The sequence below is a fragment of the Doryrhamphus excisus genome, linkage group LG10, assembly GCF_037039965.1.
Source record: "Doryrhamphus excisus strain RoL-2023G ecotype Guam linkage group LG10, RoL_Dexc_Guam_v1.1, whole genome shotgun sequence".
NCBI lineage: Eukaryota > Metazoa > Chordata > Actinopteri > Syngnathiformes > Syngnathidae > Doryrhamphus > Doryrhamphus excisus.
In genome coordinates this window covers 18,213,052-18,240,235 of record NC_136366.1, presented here as the reverse complement: position 1 = coordinate 18,240,235, position 27,184 = coordinate 18,213,052, and the positions used below count along the sequence as shown (strand labels likewise).

At 38.9% G+C, this 27,184-nt stretch overlaps 3 protein-coding genes across 5 annotated transcripts in view; 1 reads left to right on the top strand and 2 right to left on the bottom strand.

The window, feature by feature from the left end:
• Positions 1-64: 64 nt before the first annotated feature.
• On the bottom strand, positions 65-7,261 carry naif1 (nuclear apoptosis inducing factor 1). Its single transcript, XM_058060985.2, has 3 exons — positions 6,697-7,261; positions 4,550-4,600; positions 65-1,646 (listed from the first exon to the last, which is right to left on the bottom strand). Exons 1-3 carry the CDS (start codon positions 7,139-7,141, stop codon positions 1,093-1,095), a joined length of 1,050 nt encoding a protein of 349 aa, XP_057916968.1. The 5' UTR covers positions 7,142-7,261; the 3' UTR covers positions 65-1,092.
• Positions 7,262-8,089: 828 nt separating this feature from the next.
• Positions 8,090-10,432, bottom strand: pomk (protein O-mannose kinase). Of its 2 annotated transcripts, none has more exons than XM_058060276.2 (3): positions 10,194-10,432; positions 9,494-9,763; positions 8,090-9,213 (listed from the first exon to the last, which is right to left on the bottom strand). In XM_058060276.2, the coding sequence occupies exons 2-3, from the start codon at positions 9,755-9,757 to the stop codon at positions 8,443-8,445; spliced, it is 1,035 nt and encodes a 344-aa protein (XP_057916259.2). In that variant the 5' UTR covers positions 9,758-9,763; positions 10,194-10,432; the 3' UTR covers positions 8,090-8,442. The 2 variants fall into 2 exon arrangements, with proteins under 2 accessions (XP_057916259.2, XP_057916250.2); XM_058060267.2 differs by having other exon boundaries at positions 8,091-9,213; positions 10,190-10,430.
• Positions 10,433-10,516: 84 nt separating this feature from the next.
• Positions 10,517-27,184, top strand: part of pam (peptidylglycine alpha-amidating monooxygenase) — a 39,421-nt gene continuing 22,753 nt past the window's right edge. For both annotated transcript variants that reach the window (XM_058060259.2, XM_058060251.2), the window contains exons 1-12: positions 10,517-10,642; positions 13,172-13,270; positions 13,337-13,445; positions 16,481-16,601; positions 18,083-18,140; positions 19,653-19,740; positions 20,482-20,573; positions 21,712-21,795; positions 21,933-21,981; positions 22,888-22,955; positions 23,494-23,574; positions 26,281-26,357. In XM_058060259.2, coding sequence (XP_057916242.2) covers positions 13,357-13,445; positions 16,481-16,601; positions 18,083-18,140; positions 19,653-19,740; positions 20,482-20,573; positions 21,712-21,795; positions 21,933-21,981; positions 22,888-22,955; positions 23,494-23,574; positions 26,281-26,357 — 807 coding nt within the window. In that variant the 5' untranslated portion in view covers positions 10,517-10,642; positions 13,172-13,270; positions 13,337-13,356. The remainder of the gene's footprint in view (positions 10,643-13,171; positions 13,271-13,336; positions 13,446-16,480; positions 16,602-18,082; positions 18,141-19,652; positions 19,741-20,481; positions 20,574-21,711; positions 21,796-21,932; positions 21,982-22,887; positions 22,956-23,493; positions 23,575-26,280; positions 26,358-27,184) is intronic.

Below are 27,184 nucleotides of genomic sequence, written 5' to 3'. Positions count from 1 at the left end.
AGAGAAATTGGTTCCGCTGTTTCAATCAATGATTCTGATTACTAATTACAAAACTGAAACAGAGTAGAAAAAACTTATTTTATTTTTTTTAAAAATCACTCAGTCGCCACTGAAGTTCCTGTTCTATGTTCTAATATATTTTTGACAGACTGCGCCACTGCTCCCATTTGATGACATGTCCATAATTCATTCACTTAAAGTGTACATGACACCAAAACACATTCATCTCTATAAATAACATTGCAAGGCTGGATGAGTCCTTAACAGGTGACATATTTACACTTGTCATTGTATGGACGGGGACGGCTGCACACTGGTGTTGTATCTTGCAGTTTTTGCATAGATCTGTCAGTGTCCATCACTGCCACTCTCATTTTATTGTGGTTTACTGGCATATGACAAAAGTAAGACAAAAGCCTTTGATGAAATGAATACTTTCATTTTGTTATTGCCCTTTTAAAAAAATATTTTTTGGTGTCATGAGCACTTTAACATGTAAGAAAAATGACGTATAGAAGCATGAAAGGTGGGCATTAGACTAAATCTCAGGCTTTACCATGGGAATACAGTATGAATGACCAATTCATCCATTTTGTAATGACTATTTTTAATGGGATTATGTCACTAAACATCCATAACTGCTTTTCTGATCCCACTGCTGTACTGAGCTGTAGCATGTTTTACTTCTTTAGAATGTTTACAGTTAACTTGTACAATCCATCAAGTTCCAAAAGTGATTCATCAACTTCATGAGCCCAACAAGCTTTAAATTAAATGGCATTCATGATCAGTGGAGATCGTAAGTCTGTAAGATTTAGGAAAAACGTGTTTCTTTTTTGGTGGGAGAGTTATTTTTTGGTGTTAAAAAACAAGACTATCTGGAGGATAGTATGTGGTACTCTGCATAAAAACATGATTTCCATATTGAATCTAAAGTTACTCGCTGTAAAAAGTCAAACATCAGACGTCAGTCAGATTCCAATTGAGAAAAACAGCTAAAATTGTGTACATGTCCTTCCTAAGGCAACTTTTGAAATGTTCTTCCAGTTTTTTTTTTTTGAAGTCCAACAAAAAATGTGAACAAATACAAGTCTATTGTGTCTCTTCAGTTTGCTGCGTGGTAGGGGGCGATGTCGGGGGCCTGTTCTGCTCCTCGATTAACACCACGTCCGATGTCACACCCGCTGCTGTGTTGCTAGAGTTTGTGACTTCAGTTCCGCTCTGCAAGAATTTGCGCAAGTCTTTGAGAGCAGGCCTGAGCATCTGTACCAGTGCAAGCAGTGCAGCCTGGGTGCCCTCCAAAGCTTGCGCTTGTCTCTCCTGGGCAAACACCTGAGCTTCCTGAGAGTGGCGCATCATTTGGAGCAGCTGGTTCTGACCCTCCAGGTGCTGGGCTATCTGTCGGATGTGCACATTGGTGACTCTCTGCTCCTGCAGAAGCCGAGCCGAGTTGAGGGCAATGCGGCTCTTCAATTCCTGAGGCTTTGCCTGACCCTGAGGTGGTAACGGCGAGGAAGCTGAAGATGATTCCAACACTTCCACTGGAGCCTCAACGGCTGCCATGACTGTAGTAGCCGATTCACCTACGGTTGTGGTGCAGTATTCTACCACGCCTCCTTCCTCCAATGCTTGGTAGGCCGCATCAGCTGGAAACAGAAGACAAAACATATTCTGAAGCAAGAAAAACGATAATCTTGGCACTTTTCTACTAACTTTTGTTAGAGGTGGCCGCTTCAAAATATCCACTTCAAAATACAGTTGGAATAGGGTGACCATCATTTCATGACCAGGACACTTGGCAATGTGATACTCAAAGTTTAATGGTAGTATGGGTAATGACTGATACTCAAGTAACAGTATGGGAAGCGAAAAAGTTGTATCAGGACACCCCTAATTGTTATTTATCATCTACTGTAAGCACAGGGAATGGCCAGTGGAAAACTTGTCAATAGCAAGTCAAGATTGTGTTGGACTTTTGTTAACATCATCATTATTGCTCAGCAGCATGAAATGTCTAATTCAGGGGTGTCCATTTGCATTTGGGGCCCGTGGCTGTTTTTTAATTGTTGGCAGCACATTGTAAAAATTGTGACTAAAAACCAGCATAAAGAATAAACTAAAAACAAAAATTGAAAAATCAGCAGTAATTTTACAAGAATAAAGTCAAAATATTAATAGGAAAAAGGTGGTAGTTGTACTTGTATTATTATTAAGAAAAATAATGTCATTTTCATAGCGTAGAGTTGAATGTTATTTTTTAAAAGTAGTAATTTGTGAATCAAAAAAAATAAAATGATAGTTTATAGAAAAGTTTAGGAAAATTAGGCTGGGGAAAAGAAAAAAATGACAAAGATGGAAAGGACAAAGTTGAAATACTGTATATATGATATAATAAGTTTTGCATATGCGCTGGACAAACGCTTCATTGTGATTGCAGTCAAGACATGCAAATAAATTACCACAGCGGCTGTTAAATAATGAGAAGTAAAAATTATGTATGACATATGAAATATATGAAAAAAATGAAGGAAACATCAACAAACCATTCTCTTTATGTCTCATTGCTAAACTTAGAGGGCAATAGGCAAGCAATGGCCTGTTTCAATTTCAGTCAACCACTGCTTATGTTGACATGCTAGAAGAGTGGAGGTTTGCCCTGGAAAGGAGAGGAATGAAGATTAGCCGCAGCAAGAGGGAGTATATGTATGTGTGTGAATGAGAGGGACCCAAGTGGAAGAGTGAGGGTACCGGGAGAAGAGATACAGAAGGTGAAAGGAGGTGAAGCAGTGTGTGCAGGCAGGATGGGACGAGTGGAGAAAAGTGTCAGGCATGATGTGTGATAGAAGAGTTTCAGCTAAAATGAAAGGAAAGGTATACAAAACTGTGGTGAGACCAGCCATGTTGTTTGGTCTATAGACAGTGCCACTGAGGAAAAGACAGGAAGCAGAACTGGAGGTAGCAGAGATGAGGATTCTGAGGTTCTCATTGGGAGTGACCAGGATAGATACGATCAGGGAGGAGTACATCAGAGGGACATTACATGTTAGAGGCCTTGGAGATAGTCAGAGTGGCCAGACTGAGATGGTTTGGACATGTCCAGAGGAGAGATAGTGAATATATTGGTAGAAGGATACTGCGTTTAGAGCTGCCAGTTAAGAGGCGTAGAAGAAGACCAAAAAGGAGGTTTATGGATGTAGTCAAGGAGGACATGAGGGTAGTTCGTGTGAGAGAGACAGATGCAGACGACAGGATTGGATGGAGGATATTGATTTGCTGTGGCGACCCCTGAAGGGAAAAGCCCAAAGAGAAAGAAGAACTGCTTATGTTGACATCAGTCTGAGGTTGGCGTATGTTGACACAAACGGGTTGCACTGTGCTGAAAAATAAACATTCATGTAGACTAGGGATCGACTGATATGTTTTTTTTCGAGCCGATGCTGATACCAATTTTTTCCATCACCCTTAGCCAATGGCCGATTTTGCTTGGGCCGATATTTGTGGACGATACTGCTTTTGCTCCCTCAATTTACATGAAAAAATGACAATGATAACAAATATTACAGGCCTCAAGTTTAAACAAATATTTATTGAAATGTAAACACGGAACACAGTAGGATTCAGCTTTCTTAAACACACATTTAAACGGCATTATCAACTTTAAAAGGAATAAATCATCAACCATGTGCAAAACATTTCTGTCGTAGTTTAAGTTTTATCTAGCATTGATGTGATGACTGCTCCTCCGCAGAGAGATGCACCCCCCCCGCACCTCCACACACGCAAATACATCATACTGACACAATTTAGTATGATGCATAAAACATATCTCTCATCATTAAAGTTTGTGTTGTGCACGCTAAAGACCTCTGATAGCAGACACGGCTGCTCCAATTCGTTCTGTGTGTGTGTGTGTGTGTGTGTGTGTGTGCGTGAGCGCATACACATAACACAACACGCATTTAACCTCAGCCTGGCGTTGGCTGAATGAAACTCCTACAAACACCATGGGACTGAATTGACAACATTGACATTAAAGCGGTGTTGGTAATAGCTGTACATATTAGCCTCCAACTACATCAACAGCTCCCTAATTCCAACGGTAGGCACTTTTAAAGATGAAGCATTCAGCAGCATTCCTGGTTTTCAGACCCACAAACTAAACTATATTTTCAAGCACGTATATTGCATGCACTTGGCGTTCATGTTTCCTATTTCAAAGCAGGTGGCAATATTTCAACTAAGTTTAACTATTAGAGGCTAATTAAAAGTTGAAAACGTACCCTTGTTGTGATTCACCACTCTTGCAGTGTGGGAGGGGTACCGTGACTGCGTGTGCTGCAGGGTCCTCCGGCAACACAAAGCTGCCTGGCGGATGCCTGTCTGTAAATCATGCGGCGGAAAAATACATTGGCGAACCCACGCACGTATCGGCCGATACCAATTCAAGTAAAGAACGCAAATCGGCAAACCGATATATCGGCCGGCATATCGGTCGATCGGTATATAAGAGTTCAAGAGCGTATGGAGTGTATGGAGGCAAAAACTTTACCATTCAGCGTCTTTGCTTCGTCACAAACCGTTGCAGAGCCAGCTGGAATAGCTAAAATAAACACAAACAGGAAAAAAAGAAAATTAGACACGACTATCACCATATGGCAGGACCACGTTCATGATGAAACATTTGTATGACACGTTCTATGAATGAAAAAGCTGACACGGGAGTCAAAACCAACATGATTAAACACCTCCAGATTCATGGTGTAGAAATAACAGTGCTCCCGTCTTTGACAGGCTTTGTCGGACTTCCCCAAAGCAATCACAATCAGGGAAGTCAAAAAATGAATGATATGTATTCCATGCGAATGTAAGCCAGGGTTTCACGATGCCCACAGATAACGTGGAAGTGGGGTGTAAATAAAGGATGGGAGCTGCTATTAGTGTTCACGAATGAACCAGTTCTTTTGAACGGCTCATTAACATGAATGATGGAAACAATGGGAGGTCACTGCTGGGAACCGTTCTGCCCCCCCACTGAAGAGACGCTCTAGACTTGCTTATTAGATTTGCAAATAGCACTTCAAGTTTTGGATTTTAACAATCAAACCTCTCATAAACTTTGCTGAATGCAGAGAATCATTGAATTGAATTCAAAATACAGTATATATATATCATTGATAACAATAGTGATGATTGGACACCAGATGACTTTTAGGTGAACACATAATAAAAGGTTTTGTTGTGGAGTGATTTGGCTGTGTCGCTACACGCTTACTTTACAGGTGGTGTGTGTTAGAAGCAAAACAGAAGGTGCTTCCCATGCTAACTAACTAACGCACGCGATGGTGGTGGACACTTTCCAAAGACATTGTGTGTGCCTTTTGCAAGCACATCAATAATGACTACTACTGTAAATAATTTTACATGATGCAATTACGCTTCATATCAATATCTAGGATGAAATCAATCAATATTTGTTTTATCATCACCATACTTCAATAATGTAACAAGTGCAACCGGAGAATTTTTACTTCATATATCAATAACCATTTCTAAATATACGTAAAATAAAGAAAACAACAAAAAATGGGTAACAATTGACAGATTATGCTTGTGATAGAGGAAAGAAAAAATTGACAAATATGGTTAAATTGAGTAAAATACAAATATAAGATGACACATACAAAGACATGATGATATGTAGTGTTGTACACTGGTCACTAGGTGTCAGTAATGTTTGGTGAGACACACAAGCACCAGGCTATATCGCTGAGATTTCAATAGCAGGTTTGAATTATCTCACAATAATCAACAATAAAAACACAAGCTACTTTTGCAGCCGTTACCCAAGTCAATTCTTAAACCCTGAGGTCACTTCCTGTCTGCCTCTCTTTCAAGAACACTGTAAAATCACACACAAGCATCATCCATGGCTGACATCGATCTTCTATGCCGCTTACTTTCACAGCTGTTCCGGCAGACGGCGGGACCTGGACTGGTCGCCAGCCAATCACAGGGCACATATACACAAACAAACGTTCACACTCACATTCATACCTATGGATAATTTGGAGTCACCAATTAACCTGACATGCATGTTTTGGGAATGTGGGAGGAACATTATTGCCACACACACGCACGAGGAAATGCCCAAGCGGAGATTCGAAGCCATATCTCCTGACTGTGTGGCTTACCACTCACTCCCATGCGGTCCCACACACGAGCGTGAGTTGTATATATGTCTTAACATGTCTCGTGTTATTATCACGAGAGGCTGCAATTTATATGGATTTTAGGATATATTGTCCATCCTATACCCTGACTTTCATCTAAGAGCAAAGAATCGTGTTCGGTTAGTGTTTAAATGATTGCAAATCTGTATAAAAACGACGAAATGTTTAACCCTAAACTAGAAAAAGTGACTAGAATGAAACGTTGCATGCATACCAACTCCCAGTCAGCGACATGAAAAAGAGTCACACACACATTTCAAATGGTAAGCTTCACAAAACTGAATTGATTAAATGCTGCCATTTTTTAAAAACATTAATTTTCTTGATAAGGAAGGCGGTGTGCAACGAACAATTCAGGTAAAATAACACCTGGAAGCAGAAAAACTTGTAGAACAAGTGGAACATTGCATGTGCGAATAAAGAACAAACCAAGCACATCTGTTCCAGTTTGCTGCCAACAACTTACTTTCCGTGAGTGTGACGGTGGCGGCGGCGTTCACAGTGACAGGCAAAGCGATATCACCGTCCGAGTCTCCTGCAGGTAAGTTGATGATGGTGGCTTCTCCCAGGAGGTTGCAGATCCTCTGCTGCATGGCAGTGAGAAGGACGGGTACCGGAGTACAATCGGTGGACGTCCCTTCTATAGCAGCCCGCGCTTGGGCCACTTTCCTTCGGACCTCCGTCTTCATATCCGACCATTTCTTCTTGACCTCCGGCAACTCTCTGGGACAGGTCGTGACAGCGTTCACCTTTTTGAGGATCTCCACCCATGCGTTGTTCTTTGCCATGTGGGTTACTCCAGCATTGAAGTGGTTAACCAGTGTGTGCTTTTGTTTCTCTATTTCTTCCACAATAATTTCAACCTCTCTCTCCGAGAAATTCATTTTTCTTTTTTTCGCTACCGAGACCATAGCTGCAGAAATTACTCTTTTGGAGAAATCGCTGTGCGTACAATACGCAAAAATAGTATTCAACTAATATGCGCAACGTAATGGCTTCCAGAATCGGCTTCTTCTTCCGACTAACCAGCGTAGGTCTGCTGGGCAGGAAATCCCGCCCCTCCTCGTTATCATTGGTTGGATTTTTTGCAATTGTCTATTATCATTGGCTACAGAAAATGCCAGTTATTTAACGATACAAACAAACTATGTATTTGAAAGCAAAATGGAGATAACGTCCATATCGTAGTTCATCCCAAAACCTGTCAAGACTTACGTTATTAAATATCATGTGAAAATCAAAAGTAGAAATGAAAAACATGTAATACAATTTATAGATTTTAAAAATATTTAAAAACATTTATGAACTATAAAAGTGTCTGTTTTCACAGTTTACTGTGTGCAAAATGTTTTGTACTGTGTAAATATTTTTGAAAAAATATTTAAATATTGATATAAGAAGGGTAGGCAAAATAGGTGGGTACCATTTTGGCCTAATAAAAAAACATTTTATTTTTATGTTGTAATTTTGTGCACCACTAAACACAACTAATATTAAAAGGTAGAATATGTGTAAAATACCCTGTAAATATTGAATCTCAACGTACTAGAGAAACACTGATTTGGAATGTTTGTCACTCAGTTTGTACATTCAATGCTTTAAAACAGGTGTCCCCAACCACCTGGCTGGGGACTGGTACCGAGCCGCACAGAAATAATAAATAATTTATTAACGACTCACTGTCTCCCATCACACCTAGATGGGACCATGTCATTTCAACAAAACAAGCACAGGTCTCCCACTGACTCAGCGGGTAAGTTATATTTGCCTTGCACTTAACATTTGCTTTTAGGCCCGCCATATTTTATATTTGCTGAATTTGTCTGCCACACATTGCCGGTCCGTGAAAGACGCAAATCACTTGTCAATTGTTCAATCATTTATTTAGTTCAAGTTAACAAAATAATACAAATAAACATCTTAAACATTCATTAAATAGACATCTGTCCTGCTAAAGAAAATAAATTCAGTGTCTAGGTTGGAGGAGTGGCCAACTTTCGTGAACAATTTGTGTTTTCTTTATGACTGGCAACATTTAAAGTGTACACTAATTTATTTACCAAACACATATACATTCAAATAGTGTGGCCATCATATTTATGTCATTTGTAATTATATAAAAAGGCATTAAACCTGAATTTAACAGTTAATTAAAAAAAAAGTTGAAGCAAATATTTTTCAAAAAGCCTTCATAGAAGACACCTTAATACTTTTAAAGCATGTCTCTGAACCCAGCATTATCTTGGATCATGCTGCTGAAAACTGACTTGTAAACCATCAATACATCCAAGGCTGAAGGGCGACGTTTAGGGTCTTCTTCCTTACAATCTTTATGAATGTGAAAAAGATGGAAGTGGATCAAGTCCCCTCCAGGCACTCGCCCTATAAAGAACTGTGTCATGTCTGGGATCTTCCAAATATCTGTCCTTTCATCATATCTATGCATGAGATCATCTAAAAAAGGCTCCCCTGTGTCTCTGAATGGCCACCGCTGCTCAGGGGCTACAAAGTCTCCACTGAGCTCCCGGTGGCCACATTTGACCAACAAGTCCCTGGATAGGTCCACCTCAGGTAGTGCATCCAGGTCATTCACCACCAGGTGAAAATCATTTGTGAGCAGAAACTGAGACAGAGTTTTCTCCAGCGTATTGGAGTCACACATAACCCGCCGCCCAGCTGGACTGTTGTGAAGGTAATGGAGGACAGAGACATAGTCTATCGCCAGCATCAACCGGGTCTTCCAAGTGTTGCGATGCTTTTGGTGCTCTTGTGCAAGAACAAGGTTCAAATTCAGCAGTGAACCTAGTGGGTGGTACTCTGTGACCAGGGTATGGTCTTCCAGGCAAAACCCCACCAACTGTACCACCCAGGGCCCTTGCAGAGCTTTTAACATAGACAATCCGTGGAGAAAATCCTCAGAGTAATTCAGAGAGGACAGTTTGGACAGAGCCACCTTCTGACCCCTCCATTCTGCTAAATAGACCTTCAGAGAAAAAGCAGGTGGAATAGACATTAGCCTGTGCATACCTTGCGTTTTTGCCTCAAAACAGTGTAGATATAGATATATACACACACACAATAGAACAACTTCTTATCAAGCATCACCTTAGACAACATGCCGTATTGAAATGGGTGGATGGATGGAGAGCTTACTCCAGTTATTTTTTCCAAAGCTTTCCAATTTATCTGTATGATGTCAAAATTCCTCATATCAGCCCAATATTTTTCGTTTACCCCTAAACACAACAATGACTTTCAAATACCTTCTTCACTGCTCCCTGGCCAATGAGCTTCAGCTTGCAAACTTCTGCATCAATCAGGGAACACTGGAGCCAGGGGGTGCAGTTCTTCATAGTAGTCATTTTAAAATGTTGAGCCACACAGCCAACGTGCGAGGTCACCACTTGGCCTTCAGACTGATACACAGAGTCCAAATACAGGTAGATGAAGATGTTGCTGAGGAGTAGAGCTGCAAGGAAAATCACCAGCATTGGAGTACTGCAAGCACTGCTACTTGGATGACCCATGTTGCACTGTATAGAAACAGGAAAGTTTCAAATAAACGATGAGCATAGCCGCTGACGTACATAGCACGTCATCAGTTACAACAGCAAAGTCATTGTAAAACTAGTACAACTACAGCTTGAAAGAAAATAATTTAGCAATTGAGTCTTTAAACTCAATTGCTAAATATCTGTCTAATTTCCGAGTTTCATTAGCATCCCTCCAAACTCAATGATGACGGTGAGGCTAGACAAGGCAGAAAACAGCAAAATGACTTTTTAGACATAAACGTCACAATAAAGTATGCTCCATAAATTACTGTATCTCCATATGTCTAACTCCACCAAGGGGGGGGCAGAACAAAAGTATACTGAAACGGGCACAAGCAATTATGGTCTTTAAAAATGGGAAGTACAATTTAAATCAGGTAAACAGTATCATCGTCCCTAATTTACCTACAATCCGGCCATCTCACGTGTCCATGCCCATGGTGACAAAAGTAGCCATTGTACAAACGGAAACGGAAACGATAGTATTTTTTTGTTTTCGAAAAAATACTCGTCCTCACGGTAATATATAATCGTGTTAAATGGCCCTTCGTGAACGCTGAAAGATGTAATGTGGAAATTTCCTGCGTGGAATTTCACCAAATATGAACCACCGGAAACAGACAATCTTCTGCTGTTGGATTTTCACAACAAAACTACGAAGGAGCGTCCTCGTGTTTTTGCCACAAATCCAACAATCAGACCCCACAATCGGAAGGGCTGTTTAAAGACAAGGCTTTTGTTTTGAAAACCCAAACCCAGGAAGGAAGTGTGTTTGTTACTGACAAGATAATCCACTGCCATAACAGAAGTTACCGTCATCATACAGTAAATCGGAGAAGGTACAGCTACAGCGAACAGGTACTAAACTATATGCATTTACAATACATGTTTAAAAACGCCGGCCGTAGCAAATATGTTCACGTAGCCTATAATTGATACACTATAATCAAGCTCATTAGAATCTGTGCAATGTTTAATCTGGCAAATACTATTTCATCTATGCCTTCAAGGTATTACGCGTACGCTGATTAGTAATGTAATTAATGATCACATTCTAGATGCTGTGTACAAGGTTTGTACGATCACATAGAGCAGAGTGTATTTTTATTGCAGGAGTTTAAGATGGAAATTTTCTACGATCTCTTCTTGTTTCTTCTACATCGTTGGTCATTTGGGTACTGAGGTGATTTTTATAACCTCCAAATTAAAGAAAAAAAAAATACATATTTTCTCAGTCTAGATCAAGCATGATGGATTGTGAGTGGGTTTTTTTTTTAGATGATTTTATGGATCGCTTAATGCCATCGTGTTTACTGGTTGAGTACGTGCTGCGGTCCATTATCAGACTCAGCCCTGTTTCCATAGTTTCCTCTCGTCTTCTCCCATTGGACTGTGATGTTACAGCATCACTGTGCACTTCACACGCCCCCTCTCCCGGTTACTTCCACCTGACTGTTGACAGAGTCCATGGATGAGTCACCCAGTGAGTCACAGGGATCCATATTTTGCTTATTATTGCCATCATCTGGCTTTCCAATTACACTATATAGTACATGTCTCAGTTGATACTACGATTCAGTTCAAAAATTAACTTTATTGGTCAGGTATGTTCGATGAAATACATTTTTTACATGAACTGTAAAATATTTCACCGCTGAGAGGCGTGTCATTATTTTGGCACATCACTTGAAGCTGATTAACATTACAGTGGATTTTATGGCTCAAATGATTCAGACTCCCCTTTGCTGTGACTGTCACCATTGAATGATCCTGTTGTTAAATTGCCTCCATGACAGTAGTTCGGTAGCACAAAACAGGCATACAGTACGTATATACCAAAGAGAATGTGTAATTCCCTTAATGTGGGAGAAGGAGCTCAGTCAAATGTGAAAATTCTGACACTATTCTTCCAAAATACCTACTCACTTGTCAAAGTTGTACCACCAGTTGGATGTTTGATTAAGGCTTGTCCAAAACTGGTTGTTGGTAGGTGCATGGTAGCAGTATTGAAGAGCAGCAACGTCCTGCCGAGCCCGGAATGTAGCTTCCCATTGGTAGCAGGCTAGCGAGCGATTTTTAAAATACAACATATAGTTAACAAGCTAAAGAGCTCACTATACAGTATATCATCATCTAATCAATAATGTAATGCAGTAGATTGCAGTGAAGTTTGATAGTTAGCTAGTCACAACTAGCGTCAACCAACAATTCAAAACAGGGCAAATATTTACGTGGAGTCGGAACGGACTGAGTTTGTTCATTCATTCATTTTCTACCGCTTATCCTCACAAGGGGCGCAGGGTGCTGGAGCCTATCCCAGCTGTCTTCAGTTGAGAGGCGAGGTGAAAGGACTGAGTGAAAATCAATAATTATGCTTTATTACAGACCCGAGTTCAATTCCACTTCGGATATCTCTGTGTAGTTTGCATGTTCTCCCCGTGCATGCGTGGTTTTTCTCCGGGTACTCCGGTTTCCTCCCACATTCCAAAAACATGCTAGGTTAATTGGCAACTCCAAATTGTCCATAGGTATGAATGTGAGTGTGAATGGTTGTTTGTCTATATGTGCCCTGTGATTGGCTGGCGACCAGCCCAGGGTGTACCTCGCCTCTTGCCTGAAGACAGCTGGGATAGGCTCTAGCACCCCGCGACCTTCATGAGGATAAGTGGTTGAAAATGAATGAATGGCCGACCTCAAAGTGCTTCTTTGTCTTTAAAGTGAAGCAATATTTTGGTCTTGCAAATGTGCTTGAACAATAACTACAACCAACAAAGTTCTTAGGGCCTCCATGTTTTTTCTGATGTGAACACAGACATTGTTGGAGGTAGTGACGCTGGGAAACATAAAACTCAGATTTTCTCCAAATCCACACTTTGGCAGGAGGTTTTGGTAACCTTTGTTTTTAGTACCAAATGTCTGCGGGCTCATGTGGATGATAGGCCAAATCATGGAAAAATAACTTTGTTTCATGAGATACCCGCCTACGTGTGGACAGGGCCTTAGTTACAACTGTGGTTAGTCTTCTGTAGGAATTTGGTACTATTCCTCTTTGATCCAAGGTTATCAGTCTAACCTGACGAGCTCATGTAAACAGTTGGAAGTGTGAATTAAAATTCAAGAAAATCTACAAGAGTTGACGATCTTCTTTGCCCTTTCATGTGTAGGCTAGAATTGGGATTCAGCTAATTGTTCAATTAACAATTATTTTATAGAAATACAAATGAATAACTTCAATGTTTACTGTATGTGTCCAACTTCTAGTCTAGTCGTGTGAGTAGAGTGTATTGTGACATCCCGAATGTCCATAATGAGTAAATGTCCATTTCGGACCTCATCGGTATATTAACACTTGCATTTGGTACTTCACATTGTTGATTGTTGTTCCAGACTTGCTGCAGGTAGAGACCCAAACAACATCTCAACATGCCAACAGAGTGAAGCCTCCTCCCCAAAACCTACCTAAAGCAAACTGAGCAGGGGAAGCAGGTATGATCTCTCTATTGCAGTTTTCCTCACAGGTTAGATCTGATAGCTTGTGTTCCATGTTGGCAGGTGTTAGAACTGCACCCGCAATGGACCAACCTACACTCTGTATGGTACTCCTTGCAGTCTTTAGTCACAGTCATGGCCTGGAAACAGACCCATTTTACAGATCCAAAAGGTAGGACAAAAATGTTTTTGTTTCAGGTAGCAATTTATTCCTCTCTTCTCTCCATTATCTTTTATAGTAATAGTCTGTTGACCCACTATTTCAGAAACTTACAGATGTCATCTCAACTTTGTTCAGCATGTTTGTGTCATGCTTGACTTTTTATTTCAAATACATTTTTAGGATAGTCTAGATAGAGTGGATATGTTTTTCTTGTTTTTTTACAGTGCAGTTTTCTCATTTTAATTTTCTCATGTGTTTCACCAAAACTATTTTTTACAGTAATCCCTTGTTTATCAGGGTTTCTTGGTTCCAGACCCGATCATGAGCAATGGATTTTCAGGAAGTAGAATTCCTTATTTATAAATCAAATATTTTTGTGGTTACAGAAAGTTTTTTTTTTCCTTTATTTGGGCAAATATATGAATCATTACAGTGCATTTCTTACATCAATCAAAATATAATTTTCCATTATTTACATTTGTATTCAACTATCTGATCCCAAGCCCAAAAGGAGTAGGCTGAAGCAAAAGCTTATAAATGCCTACCCCTTTTTGCAAGATATAATCATGTTCATGCCACTGTCTTGTTTCCCCTGTTATTATTATCATTGTAATATTATTATTATTATCATTATCAGTATTGTTATAATCTTTATCATTATTACCATCATTATAATCATCATTAATATTACCATTTTCATCATTATAGTTAAAAATTTTGTGATTTTTTATTTTTTATTTTTAATTATTTAATTTTACAGACTTTATTGCTTCTTGTAGAGTGTAGAGATTTCATCTGTTATTTTCTGAAATCTGCAGTCTTTGTGTGTCAATTTATTAGCCCACTTTTTTGTGACATTTACTTATTTTCTGGATTGCATGTGTCTAATCTTATGCATTAAAAACAAGAACTTGAGACTGTGTCTGGACAGGTGACCAACCCAAACATCAGTTTCTTCTTGTTACACCCTACCTGAGGGTTTTAGACGTGTTTATTAGTTTGTGTGTGTCTAGTCTTATGCATTAGGAAGCAAGGTTTTAGGTCTGTGCTCAAACCAATTTTTGAAGCAATGATGTCTTGCTGTCCATTATTACTATTTTTTGTAAAGTAATAATTAATAATTAATGATAATAATAATGATAATCACTACCTCTATATTTATGCATGTTAGCCTAGGTACCTCTAACAATTTATAGTTACAAAGGTATTAAGGTAATATTCTTACATTTCTCATATCAGTCAATCAGAGATTCCAGCAGAGATGACAAGACAGTAGAATGATCACTATTAAAATACCATTCCCACTTATATTTATAAACAGACACTTAGCTTGTACTGTGTCACATTTCATTGACTTTACAACTAAATTAAATTCAGTAGTGCCACCAATGTATACAGTTTTTTTTTTTCTCCCCCCAAAATCAACAATATTTTTTTCCTGTGGCTACCGACAACCAAGCAAACAAAATAATGAGTAACATTTAAAGAGGAGAAAGGGGAAAAATATATACATTTATATATACACATACATATATATATATATATATATATACATATACACATATACATATGCATATGTATATACACATCTACACATAAATGCATACATACATATGCACATGTACAAAAATAAAATATTGAGGATAAACATAACTGCAATACAACTTTATATACACGTTTTCAAACTAATATGACCTGCATCAAGTAGTCAGACCTTTTAGTGTCGTTTAACTGATGGTGAAATTGGGCTAACTTATAATGTCGCTATTATAATTTGATAAAATCCAATCTTTATATTTTTGTTTAAATTGTGATATGCTTTTACTCTCCTTAATTTCTGACGACAAACTCTCCCATTGCTTTATTCCACAATTGGAAACACAGAAACCTTTTCTTGCGGTCCGGTAACTTTCAGATTTAAAATGGTTTGGATTTCTGAATTGATAGGATATTTCTTTTTCCTTGAACAGACTTTGAATGTTTCCTGGTAAGAGTTTATGTTTAGCTTTGTAAATGATCTGTAAGGTTTTCAAGGATATTATATCTGCAAATTTGAGCAGTTTGGATTTGAGGAATAATGGATTAGTATGCTCTATGACACCTACCTTATGTACGTATATGCCGAATTGCTCTTTTTTGCAGGAGGACCAGAGGTTGCAGATTGGTTTTGAAGTTGTTTCCCCATATCTCTGAACAATAAGTCAGATATGGCATTACAAGTGTGGAATATAGGATGTGAAGAGATTTATAGGTTAAAACATGTCTCGCTTTACTGAGAATTGCAACATTTTTTTCCATTTTTTTTGCTGTGTAGTTAATGTGATTTCCAATTTAATTGGCTATCGAGAATTACACCTAAAAATCGGATTTCATTATCTTGTGTGATTGTTGTTCCACCAATTGAAATTTTAATCTCTTTGTTTTTTAATTGCTTTCCAAAATATACACATTTTGTCTTGTTCATGTTCAGTGATAATTTGTTTGAATCTAACCATAATTTAATCTTGAAAAATTCTGATGTTATTTTGTGGATCAAGTTATCGCATTATATTTGAAAAGCCAGCATTTCAAGGTGTGCCTTTGGCTGGCCACAATTAAAAACGCAAATTCGCTATCATTCCATCCTGAGCCACATTGTAGGCTTGAATCATCTCACATAACTCATCATCACATCAGGCACATAACTCCCTAACAAGGCCTGAGGGTAACTATAGGGGTGTTAGTTCATTTCTAGAGTCTCTAATAATGTTAAATGTATTTAGAAGGTTGTAAACAGGTTTTACATGCTCTAACTACAGAAATATTTGCTTGGTAAATAAGGAATCCTTCTTTGTGAAAATTCATTCATTACGGTCCGGCCGCTGTAACATAACAAATGTGTGTCTGTGTGTTACACGGACGTGGCTTGCAATGTCAGGGCAAGAAGATATCATGCTTGCACACATTTGAAAGTCAGCACCCCAATGCAGTATTTACCCAAGGCAGACAGTACCTTTAAAGTGATTATTGCAGTGGTAAATCAAAGGTATTTGTCTGTTGCCAAGGGTTCAGGAAAGTGCCGGATCAGATCCCAGTGACTGTTCTTCAAGGACTGATCAGCCACAAATCTTAACAAACTCTGACTTTTCTGTGGCTGTTCGGATGCCCGGTGTCATCCCAGATCAGGTAGGTCTGTTATGTTGAAACTAAACAGTACGTACTGTACCTTTTACCTGGATAAAATGGACATCCCTCAACAAAGGTTTATTTTGAAGAAATAACATAAATAAAGGTTAAAAGTACATACTTGATCCACAAGTAAGATGGCTTTGTAGTTTGGAAAACTCTTGCTGGCAAGCACAAGGGAAGATGTTTCAAGTAGTTGCTTACCTGGGTTGCACACATCTCAGGAGGGATGTTGGTCTCTACTCCTCTTTACAGATACAATCTGTGAGGATCAGAATGCTTGATGTTTCATTTCCCCTCACTCAAATACAAATTTGTTTTTAACCTACGATATATTAAACATTTTCTGTTTATTAATATTCTGACTCTGTTAAAGGGGGCCTATTATGCTTTTTCCACTTTTTTGACCTATACATGTTAAAAACTCTGTTTCTCTGCTTAGCAATGTCTCCCAGGAAGTCTTTCTTCAGGTGTAAGGGAAAGCTACTTTGGTTACAATTCCCAACAAGGCAAACATCAGGTGGTTGGAAGTGCTGATTCCCTACGAGTAAAAGAAAAATATTTTAATCTGTCAACACCATTTCACACTGGGCCAGTATGCAGCTGGGCTAGCCGACAAACTGTTGCTGAAGGCCAAAGCCTTTCCAATGTTACTTGGCCGTGTTGAAAAGTCAGAAGAGCAAGCAGTAAGTAACAATTTGTAGTTTATTTTGTGCAAGTAATGGAACAAAAACTGTTGTTTGTGTAGCATTATAGAGTATGCACATACAGGGAGTGGGGCGCAAATTACAAGATCACCAGGTTATTTATATATATATATATATAATAGCCATTTCCCACCACAATCCACAGGTCTCAAAAGAGTTAAACACGTTACACATTACCAATGCTAAAATAGTAAAGCTACGTACCAGTCAGAGACGTCTCGAAGTAACCTCTTTTCTTGAGAAATTTTGGTTCAGTCTCTACGATCGAATTCGGGATCCAACACATATGACTGTATGTTAAAAGCAGACATTTTAAAAAGATGAATCGCCGTTTATCATCAACTCTTATATATCAACCCCTATAAAGATGGGTTCGGCAGCTATCCAGAAGTCCTTGTGAGCATTTGGGATTGTGACCAACCACAGCAGAGTGGGTGTGCTTGGAGGCAGGCCGTGGGTGCAATCAATTAAAACAGACCATTTTCGCAGGAAGCACGGAATCCAAATAAATGTGGAATAGGTGCAGTTTCTGGAGCTGTCTGTTCTGGTTATCATGTGTAGCTGCTCTAAGGAGTTCACAACTCAATACAAAGGGTCAAAAATAATAGGTCCCCTTTAATGTAAACTGAACAGAGGATCAAATACTTATTTCCCCTACTGTATGTAAGAAGAATGAATTGCAGTCAAATGGAGCAATAACAGCCAAAACTGCATATCAATATGATAATGATTGCTGAATATTCTATACAATAATTGTATTCTCTATGATTTCAGTCGGACACTTACCTGTGCATGGCTTTTCCTGTGCCAACTGGTCAGACTGCATATGTAGGTGAGTATCGTTTCGCGTTATGCCTTTCTTTCCCCTTTTATATGAATTATATAATAATAAAAGTATTTTAAAGTAGTCAAATGTTCTCGCTCCAATTATTTTTGTAACCAGTATTTTACATAGTATTTTAGCTTGAGAAGATATACCACAATAAAAATTGTTGGTCAGCCATGAGGGACCTACTCACTTTGAGTAGTAACTGTACTGTATATACTCGAGATGTCTGATATGAGCCATTGATTATTATTGTCTCGATATCAGCCTAAAAATGTGATATAGGTATCAATTAACATTGAATTTGCAGAGCTAGCATCAAAATACAGTTAGTATTATGTCACCCAAATGTTCTATGGGAAACAAATATTACGTCAGTGGTTCCCAAACTTCTTACGGTCAGACATTTGACCTGAAGCCATGTACTGCCTACTCCTACACACAGAAACCTTATTATGTTAATTAACTTGAAATATTGAACATAATTCATTGGTTCATTCATTTTAGTAATTCCGTCTGAAAAATGTGTATTTTGCATGGTGACATTACGATAAAGTTTGACATGAGCACTAAAATAAGTCATATTTGAGTTATCTACTCAGAATCAAAACAACGGTACTCATTTAAAGCCAATATCGGACATCCCTAGGATATACTGTAAGCACAGTATGTACAACATCACTACTCTATATAGTTAAAAGCAAAGTTTTTTTTGTTTTTCACCAGAATGTTTTATCTTGATGGATAGTCTTACCTTTTATACTTACTGCTGATTCCGTGTCGTTTTAACTTGTAGTTATGTTCAACCATGATTAACTCTTTTCAAGCCTCTCCTGTTTGATGAGGCTGCTGTGTAAATCTTAATATGTTTGCATTAGGACACAAAGCAATCAGTTCACTCTTCTAGTGAGCAATGTTCTTTTTGCATGTAGAAACAGGGATTTAACAAAATGCTTTGTCTTTTTTTTAAAGGAGACCTGCTATGCTCTTCCACTTTTCTGACCTATAAATGTAGTTAGAATGTTGTATTGTCTTGCTAAACGATACCAAAGTTTCAGATTATGATAGTGAGCCCTGAAAGAAGTTTGGGATGGCTCTAAACGCTCGGTTTCAGAGGGCGTGGTAATGCCCCTCACAGAGGGGCAGACTTTCTTATAATTCCTTATACAGTACATGTATGGTTCATAGTTATAGTCATAGAAGCACTTTGGGCGCGTGACCAATCACAGCGGAGTGGGCATGCAGAACATTTTGGCAGGAAGCACAAATCAAAGGAAATACAGCTGGAATAGGTACAGATTCTGCAAAATCTAAAAAGTTTTCTGTTATTGTGTGTAGCTGCTCTATAGGAGACCACAACTTGATATGAAGGGTGGAAAAATGAGCACATTAAGTCCCCTTTAAGAGAAAATCATGTTAATATAGTGCTAACCAATAGCCACAGGCCATAGAAAGTATTGACTAATGCGTTTCATAAAACATTCGCATTATCTAACACCTAATGCCTTTCTTCCTCAGTGGACTTCATGCCTCAGGCTAGCATGAACACAGTCCATCACATGCTGCTGTTTGGCTGTAAGACCCCTGTCAGCACCACCAACTACTGGTAATCATGTTTTTATTCTCTGCTTATTATATTTTTATTATATATTATTTTATTCATGTTTTTTATATACCAAAGAATAAATCATGCTGTTTTGTGCTTGAAAAATGACCTATATTCTTTTTTGCACACTGAAGCAAATTCAATGTATGTTTTACCTAAATTAAGCATTTTTAAGCATACATATCCATTTTCTATGCCACTTATCCTTACTAGGGTGGCAGGTATGCTGGAGCCTATCCCAGCTGTATTTGGGCGAGAGGCAGGGTACACCCTGGACTTGTCGGCAGCCACAAGGCACATATCGACAAACAACCATTCACACTCACATTCATACCTATGGACAATTTGGAGTGGCCAATGAACCTAACATTCTTGTTTTTGGAATGTGGGAGGAAACCGGCGTACCTGGAGAAAACCCACACACGGAAAGAACATGCAAACTCCACACAGAGATAATCATGATGCACCCCAACTCTCATAGCAAAAACAGATCCAATAAAAGATTACAGGCATTACACGCATACACATCATGCCGAGCTGTTGGGCCAGAGGGCAGGTTTTCAAAATTCTGATTAAAAAAAAGATAAAGATTAAAGAGCCCCACATGTATCTGTGGCGATCCAGATGTATTAGTGGTGAGATGACCCTGATTTTGATACAGGGTCACTTGGATATTTTGGACTATTTCTCTAGCTCACCTTGTGAGGTTGAACTGACTGACTGTTATATTTTTCACCCAAGGGACTGTGGCAGTGCACATGGCACTTGTAAGGATGACGCCTCCATTTTGTATGCCTGGGCTCGCAACGCACCGCACACCAAACTGCCAAAAGGTATGTTTTGAAAGGCACGTAACAGTGTCAGCATTATGGCACATGACTTTTTGTTTAAGCCAGCTACACACACACTCACAAAGGTAATTGGGCAGAATTTGAATATGGTATATAGCACTAACTGCACTGCCATTGTTACTAAATGTGCGAGCTTTACCGCAACCAAAGAGGCAATAATTTAACTGTACAGATCCAGAAACAACACCACTTTGACTAATAGGACAGTGAAAAGTGACAGTTGTAACTCGATAGTGAAATGGAATGGAAAAAATATATGGCAATGTATTGCAGTCGGCTAATTTAATTTGTACTATGTTACACTCTTCTGCACTCTGTGTGTATACCGGACCCTCCTCAACAAGTGTGACAAAGAGACTGTGTGACTGACAAAAGGGCTTGCCGTTGTTCTATGGAACAAACGTGCCAAGGTACTGAAACCAACGCAGAGAATGAACACCCTTTCTGCCTGCTTGGAGGCGAGACACAAGGATAACAGACACATATGCACATGGCAATATATACATATATATACAAGTTAAAAGCACTAAATGAATGCAGACCCACCATCCACCAGTATGGAGAAGATTATTAGGTTGCTGGCTGTGTGACGTGTGTGGTAAAAGGCATTGTGCAGTGTTAAAAGATGAAATCTAATTTTGGGAATTTATTTACACCAAGTTACCCTCAGTAATCACACTACTGCCAAATGATGATACAATAGTCTTATGGAGGCGGGAGGTTATTAAAATTAAATTTGCCCTGGACCTTTTATCAAGGTGTGTACACAATGCACATGTACAATGGTGCGTTCAAGGACAGTCAAATAAATTTGGATGGGACGCAGCTCAAGACATACAAAAACTATGGGATTGTTATCTGTAATGTTTTTTAATTAGATAACGGGTCATATTTACAAAATGTATATGCATTTACATAAACATTTATATACCAGTAGTTAGTTACAATTTTATTTTGCACCTCATTTTGCTGTAGCAACACACTGAATAGTCTTGCTTTGCCTTAACATTTTGTTTAAAATGTTTTGCTTAAAAACGGAAGTACTTAATACAGTATCCAAGTTAATGCAATTTTGTTTTCATCTTTAAACTGTATTGCTTTCTCTGTGTTGTCTGACCAGATGTTGGTTTCAAAGTTGGACGAAAATCAGGAGTAACTTACTTTGTGCTGCAGATCCATTATGGAGATGTTGGTGCCTTCCAAGGTAAGGTACTCATTGCATGAAACATGTCCGAAACAAAGATGTCCGAAACCATTACCTTGACCTTGACCATGACCATTCATGTCTGGTCATTTTGGTATTTTCTGTCAGTTAAAATATTTTGTCTTTTTATTCTGCAGATCATCACAGGGATTGCTCAGGACTCACCTTAAGAATGACATCCAAGCCGTGCGTATTTATTTTTCAGACAAAATATGAATTACTCCATAGATGTCTGCTATGATTGAATGATGGTTGATGAGTTACATTGTATTACTTACAGGGCACTATGATTTCATAGAGTTGGAATCTAATGTTAGATGCGTAATTTGATGAAAATTTACATAATGGGAATGAAAGGAATACTTCTCTGGAAAAATATTTGCACAACGGACCACTCAATTGTAGCGGAATCTCCTCACAGACACTAACCTGCCCCCTTCACAAACCAAATACGTCGAAATGGGTGAAAATTGGTGGAAAAAACCCTCCAAACCCATTTCTTACGGAGCGTAACCACAAGCTAACAGGCTTAGCTTAGTTTATCAGCGCATGCAAGTGCTATGTGTGTGCAACTCAGGTTGTATGAGTGTGTTTACACTCTGTTTTTTACTACTAGTTAATGTAAGCGAGCATTTCAGGATGCCTGCTGACGTTGTGCAATTTCTGAGTGAAATAAGAACAACGCAGGGAGCATGTTTTTTCTTTCACCAAGCTCGTTTTAACCATCAACTTATTCTCAAGACTGTCAGAAGGCACACACTAGCCAGTCTGCACAGTGTGACAAGCTATCCATAACCGTGAATACATCAAATCTAAGTGTATCCAAGCTTTTCCCACTCAGCTTTAATCCAACCACAGATGGCCGTAAGAGAGCAATTTTAGAACCACGACGTGAACGTGAATAAGCTGTCATCTGTAGCTTGTTCAGGCTATTTTTCTTTACTGGAAGAGAAGACAAAATATCTCTTTTGATGCTAAAGTCTAGTGTATGTGCATTTAAGGTAGTAAAATGAATCAATGAATACTGTATTTTATCAGCGCTTTTTTGTCTTGTTGCCCCTAATTGATGTTTTTTTTTTTCTTTTCTTTCAGGCAGCCGTTTATTGCTGGTATATATCTTCTCATGTCCATGGACACTGTCATCCTTCCAGGAAAAAGAGGTAGCTTCAGTATTCATTACTAGAATAGGACATGAAAGATAACTATGAACGGGCTAATGATTCAGCTACATCCTACTGAATAATACTAATTGTTGCAAAAAGGCTGGCAATATTATAAGACATCCCTAAATACTGGCATTTATCTCTGGCTGATATTGTTACTGGTGATAGTGATATTTTGTACTTATACAGTCATGGAAAAAATGATTAGACCACTCCACCTTTGGGTTTTTTTTTTAGTTTCTTGTTTATTTTAATGCCTGGCACAACTGAAGGCGACTTTATTTGGACAAATATAATGACAACAAAAATAGCTCAACAAGTTTTTGGCAGTACAAAAATTTTTGTTATCGTCATATCTATACAAACAAATGTACCTTTAGTTGTACCAGGCTTTATAATGGTTCAATAAGCAACGGCTGTCTCATCATATTTTCCATGACTGTAGTCTCCAGAATGAGACTGTTTAATAGTAGAAAAGCTATTGCATTTACAGGACAAGCTATACAGAATAAGTTTTTGTTTTCTTTCTTTTCAGTTACAAATGCAGACGTTGCCTGTGATTACGCTTCGTATCCCATCTACCCGTTTGCCTTTAGGACCCACACACATCGCCTGGGTGAGTCATGACGAGCATTTATGATCATGTACTGTACATGAAGAGTAAGGGGAAACTGTTACTTTGCTCCTGGGCTTTCTCTACAGTTGTGTATTTTAAAAATACAACATACTTTTTATCTTCCAAACCTACTTTACACATTAATTGTAATGTTGAATTCATTAAGGAATGGCTTAATGGCATCGTAGGCCAAAGGACAGTTTAAAGCCCCTTACCATGTTACCTACGTTGCTCCAGATGTTATGCAAATGGACCTCCATTCAATTTGTGCACTGGCTATAAGTCAACTTATGTACTTGACAAAGAAATAAAGCTATTGGAGAACAGAGAGTAAGTGTCACTATAAGATCGGGAACGGAAGCAGTTCTGCACATACTTCAGACCTACGTCCTCTTTTTAGCTAATTGATTGTGCAACATCACGTGCTGTGGTAGTTATTGACATTCATTCATTTTCTACCGCTTATTCTCACGAGGGTCGCAGGGGTGCTGGAGCCTATCCCGGCTGTCTTTGGGCGAGAGGCGGGGTACACCCTGGACTGGTCGCCAGCCAATCACGGGGCACATATAGACAAACAACCATTCACTCACATTCATACCTATGGACAATTTGGAGTAACCTAGCATGTTTTTGGAATTTGGGAGGAAGTCCCTTGAGAAAACCCACACATGCACAGGGAGAACATGCAAACTCCACACAGAGATGACCGAGGGTGGAATCAAACTCGGGTGTCCTAGCTGTGTGGCCTGTGCGCAAATGCTTTTATTTGTATTTCTTCAGTGGTGAAAAAAATCTTAATTTATGGAACCAAGAAATAGTGCTTATAATTTATGCACTTGCACCATGGTTATGACATGAGGAAAAAAATATTGATTCTCCAATCTTAATAATGATGTAGATTACACATGTGTAGTACAAATCGACTTGCCTAACACATGACATAACATGTCACATACACATGACACACACACACACACACACATAACACATGAAAAGAGGCCCACTAGATGTAGATGCGTTCTACACATTCATAGAACCGATGGCGTTTTTGCTAGTGAATGTGTAGTGCAGAGTACAGATAAGAGCAGGACCGGACATGTTAAGCTATGTATTGTTAGCATGTGTACTGTATATATACACACACACACAGTAAGCCCATGTTTAATTGGTTCCAGACACGACCATGATAGCGATTCCTAAATTAAATCATATTTTAAAAGGGGCCTCAGGGGTTCAGAGGTGAGAGATGATCCAAACCTGCAATAAAAATATGTTTTTCAGGCAATCAAGTCTCACAGTAATATCACCGACACCAGTGTAGAATTCTAGATATCATCACAACATCTGGAGTGTGTCCCCTAACTGCCCAATATATGTATTTTTAGCGCGTTATTTTAGGGCTGAGTAAATAATGCATAGTGAATGAGACACGGAAACACAGGTGCTTTGCAGTGAAATCATATTGTAAACGGGGGGAACAAAATGACAAACAAAAGCCAATTTTCACAAAAGAGGATCACAGCAATCTTGGTCAAGTAGCTGGTATAACAGTTTGATGAGTCTCTGGGGTAATGGTGGCTTTAGGAACGCCACTCTAGAGGAATGGTCCTGGATCCTTGAGTCCACAGAGTCAAAAGGAAAGACAGTCCTACCCATTCGCTGCAGTTCAGAAGGCTTCCTTTGCTTGGTGTTGGACCAAAGCCGTCTAATAAAAACCTGACCTGTACAGGCCAGAAACAAACAGGTATTAACATGTCAGTCAAAATTTACCGGTAAATACTCCAGACACTTATACTTCCAATTCAAGATGGCCATACTTCATAATCTCAGCAACAGTTCACTTGTGGCATTCATCCCACTTTACTGGCTAGCAATGAGTTTAGCAGTTGAGACATATACACATACTGCGGTGGCAGACGTGGCCGGTGAAAGGGAAAGGCTTACCGCAAAGTTGTTTTCTTTAGGTTTAGATTTCAAAAAGAGGGTTGTGAGCATGCCGCTTGTTGACCAGCCACAGCCGGAGCTGCTGATTGCCTGCACCTGCTGGCCCTTTAGTGCTTCCTTGCAGCACAGACAGCGAATCAGGAGGGGATCTCACGTCAGCTGACCAAGTCATGTGACTTATTAGGCTCTTATGAGGGTCGTGGCATGACATGGGTTACATATTGTACTGTTTATTTTTGAAAATGCTTGATTTATGCATATTTATTGACTAATAATAGGCAGTATTCAACCACATGATTTATAATAAATCAATAGTTGTCAAAAACCATAACAGAGTGTAGGTGTGAATATCAAGGAGCAAAATGGAGAGGTTTTGAACCTCTTATCCCTGAATCTTCATGCTACTCTGAGTACGTGGGGATGACATATCTACTTTACCACTGAGCCAACCGGCAATGGGCCGATGAACACAACATGCGCATTCATGCATTCATGCATTCATGCATGCATGCACATTGGTGTAGCCAACTTTATTGAAATCACCCACAGTTACTTTCACAAACTGCATAATAGAAAGCTATGGAAATCAACTTCAACAAAACTCAAACTAAGGACGTGACCATTAATGTATGCAATTGCTCCTCAATACACAGAGCAGATGATGAATTGTAAAGAGAATTGACAGGACAAATACCATCCATAAACAGAGACTATTTACTATCATGAAATTGATTGAACTTAACGGTACTATTTCTTCTGTAGGAAAAGTGGTTAGTGGCTACAGGATCCGAAATGGAGAGTGGAGCCTCATTGGGAGACAGTCTCCACAACTACCACAGGTAACCACACCTTTCTTTTATGATGGCAGACGGAAGCACAGTGTAGTGTCCCCACAGAGTCCCACAGAGTCTGACGCAGTATAACTTTTCTCACTATTCTCACCCGAACACAACAGTGCAGTTCCAACACCTTATACTGTATGTATCTTCGATTGCTCTGGGCTCGCCGTCTAGTCAGGCGTGGCTCGTTATTTATTTATATTGATCTTTCTGTTCATCACATACAGTAAAAATTGTAATTTTGTGCAACAATACACTGTGGCAAATGGTGATCATTGGTGACCATGATTAATTAATTTGAAAACTGTGATTAATCTGATAAAAATGTTTAATCATTTGACAGCCCTTCAAAAAATATGTTCACTGGTGAACATTCTGCAAGCCCACTCAAAATACAGGTTGGGGGGGCAGGGATTGACAATGGGGTTCACAATGCAGTTTTGCCTTGCCACACAGCCTTGAATTTCGCAGCTTAACGCCTAGTAGTTTTTCAAATTATTATTTATTATTTCCTTTTATGATGTATACTATATTGGATAATACCAGTGTAAAGGTGGTGGGGTGTTATGTCATGAGGGTTCAAATACCATACCGGGGGTCAAAAACCATAGTTAGAAGGTCGTAAACAACTACAGAAACAGCTACAAAAAACAAAAACATATAAAACATACTGTATGTGATAAGGAGACAGTGTACTCCATGTAAATTATAAGAAGGTATAAAGTTACATGCCTGATAAATTTGTTTACATTGCATAGGAAAAAACCCTACATAATTATTTTCCACAATTTGGGAATAAGTTCCGTTAGAAGACATGTCCACAATCA

Bases quoted from the DNA above. Each gene is read 5' to 3' on its own strand.
- naif1 (XM_058060985.2), bottom strand. From the start codon at position 7,141: ATGGTCTCGGTAGCGAAAAAAAGAAAAATGAATTTCTCGGAGAGAGAG. The intron at 4,601-6,696 runs GTAAGTTGTTGG...TGTTTATTTTAG, and splicing joins CACCGTCACACTCACGGAAA to CTATTCCAGCTGGCTCTGCA. The intron at 1,647-4,549 runs GTAAAGTTTTTG...TTCTGTTTCCAG, and splicing joins CGAAGCAAAGACGCTGAATG to CTGATGCGGCCTACCAAGCA.
- pomk (XM_058060276.2), bottom strand. From the start codon at position 9,757: ATGGGTCATCCAAGTAGCAGTGCTTGCAGTACTCCAATGCTGGTGATT. The intron at 9,214-9,493 runs GTATTTGAAAGT...TTTTCTCTGAAG, and splicing joins GCCAGGGAGCAGTGAAGAAG to GTCTATTTAGCAGAATGGAG.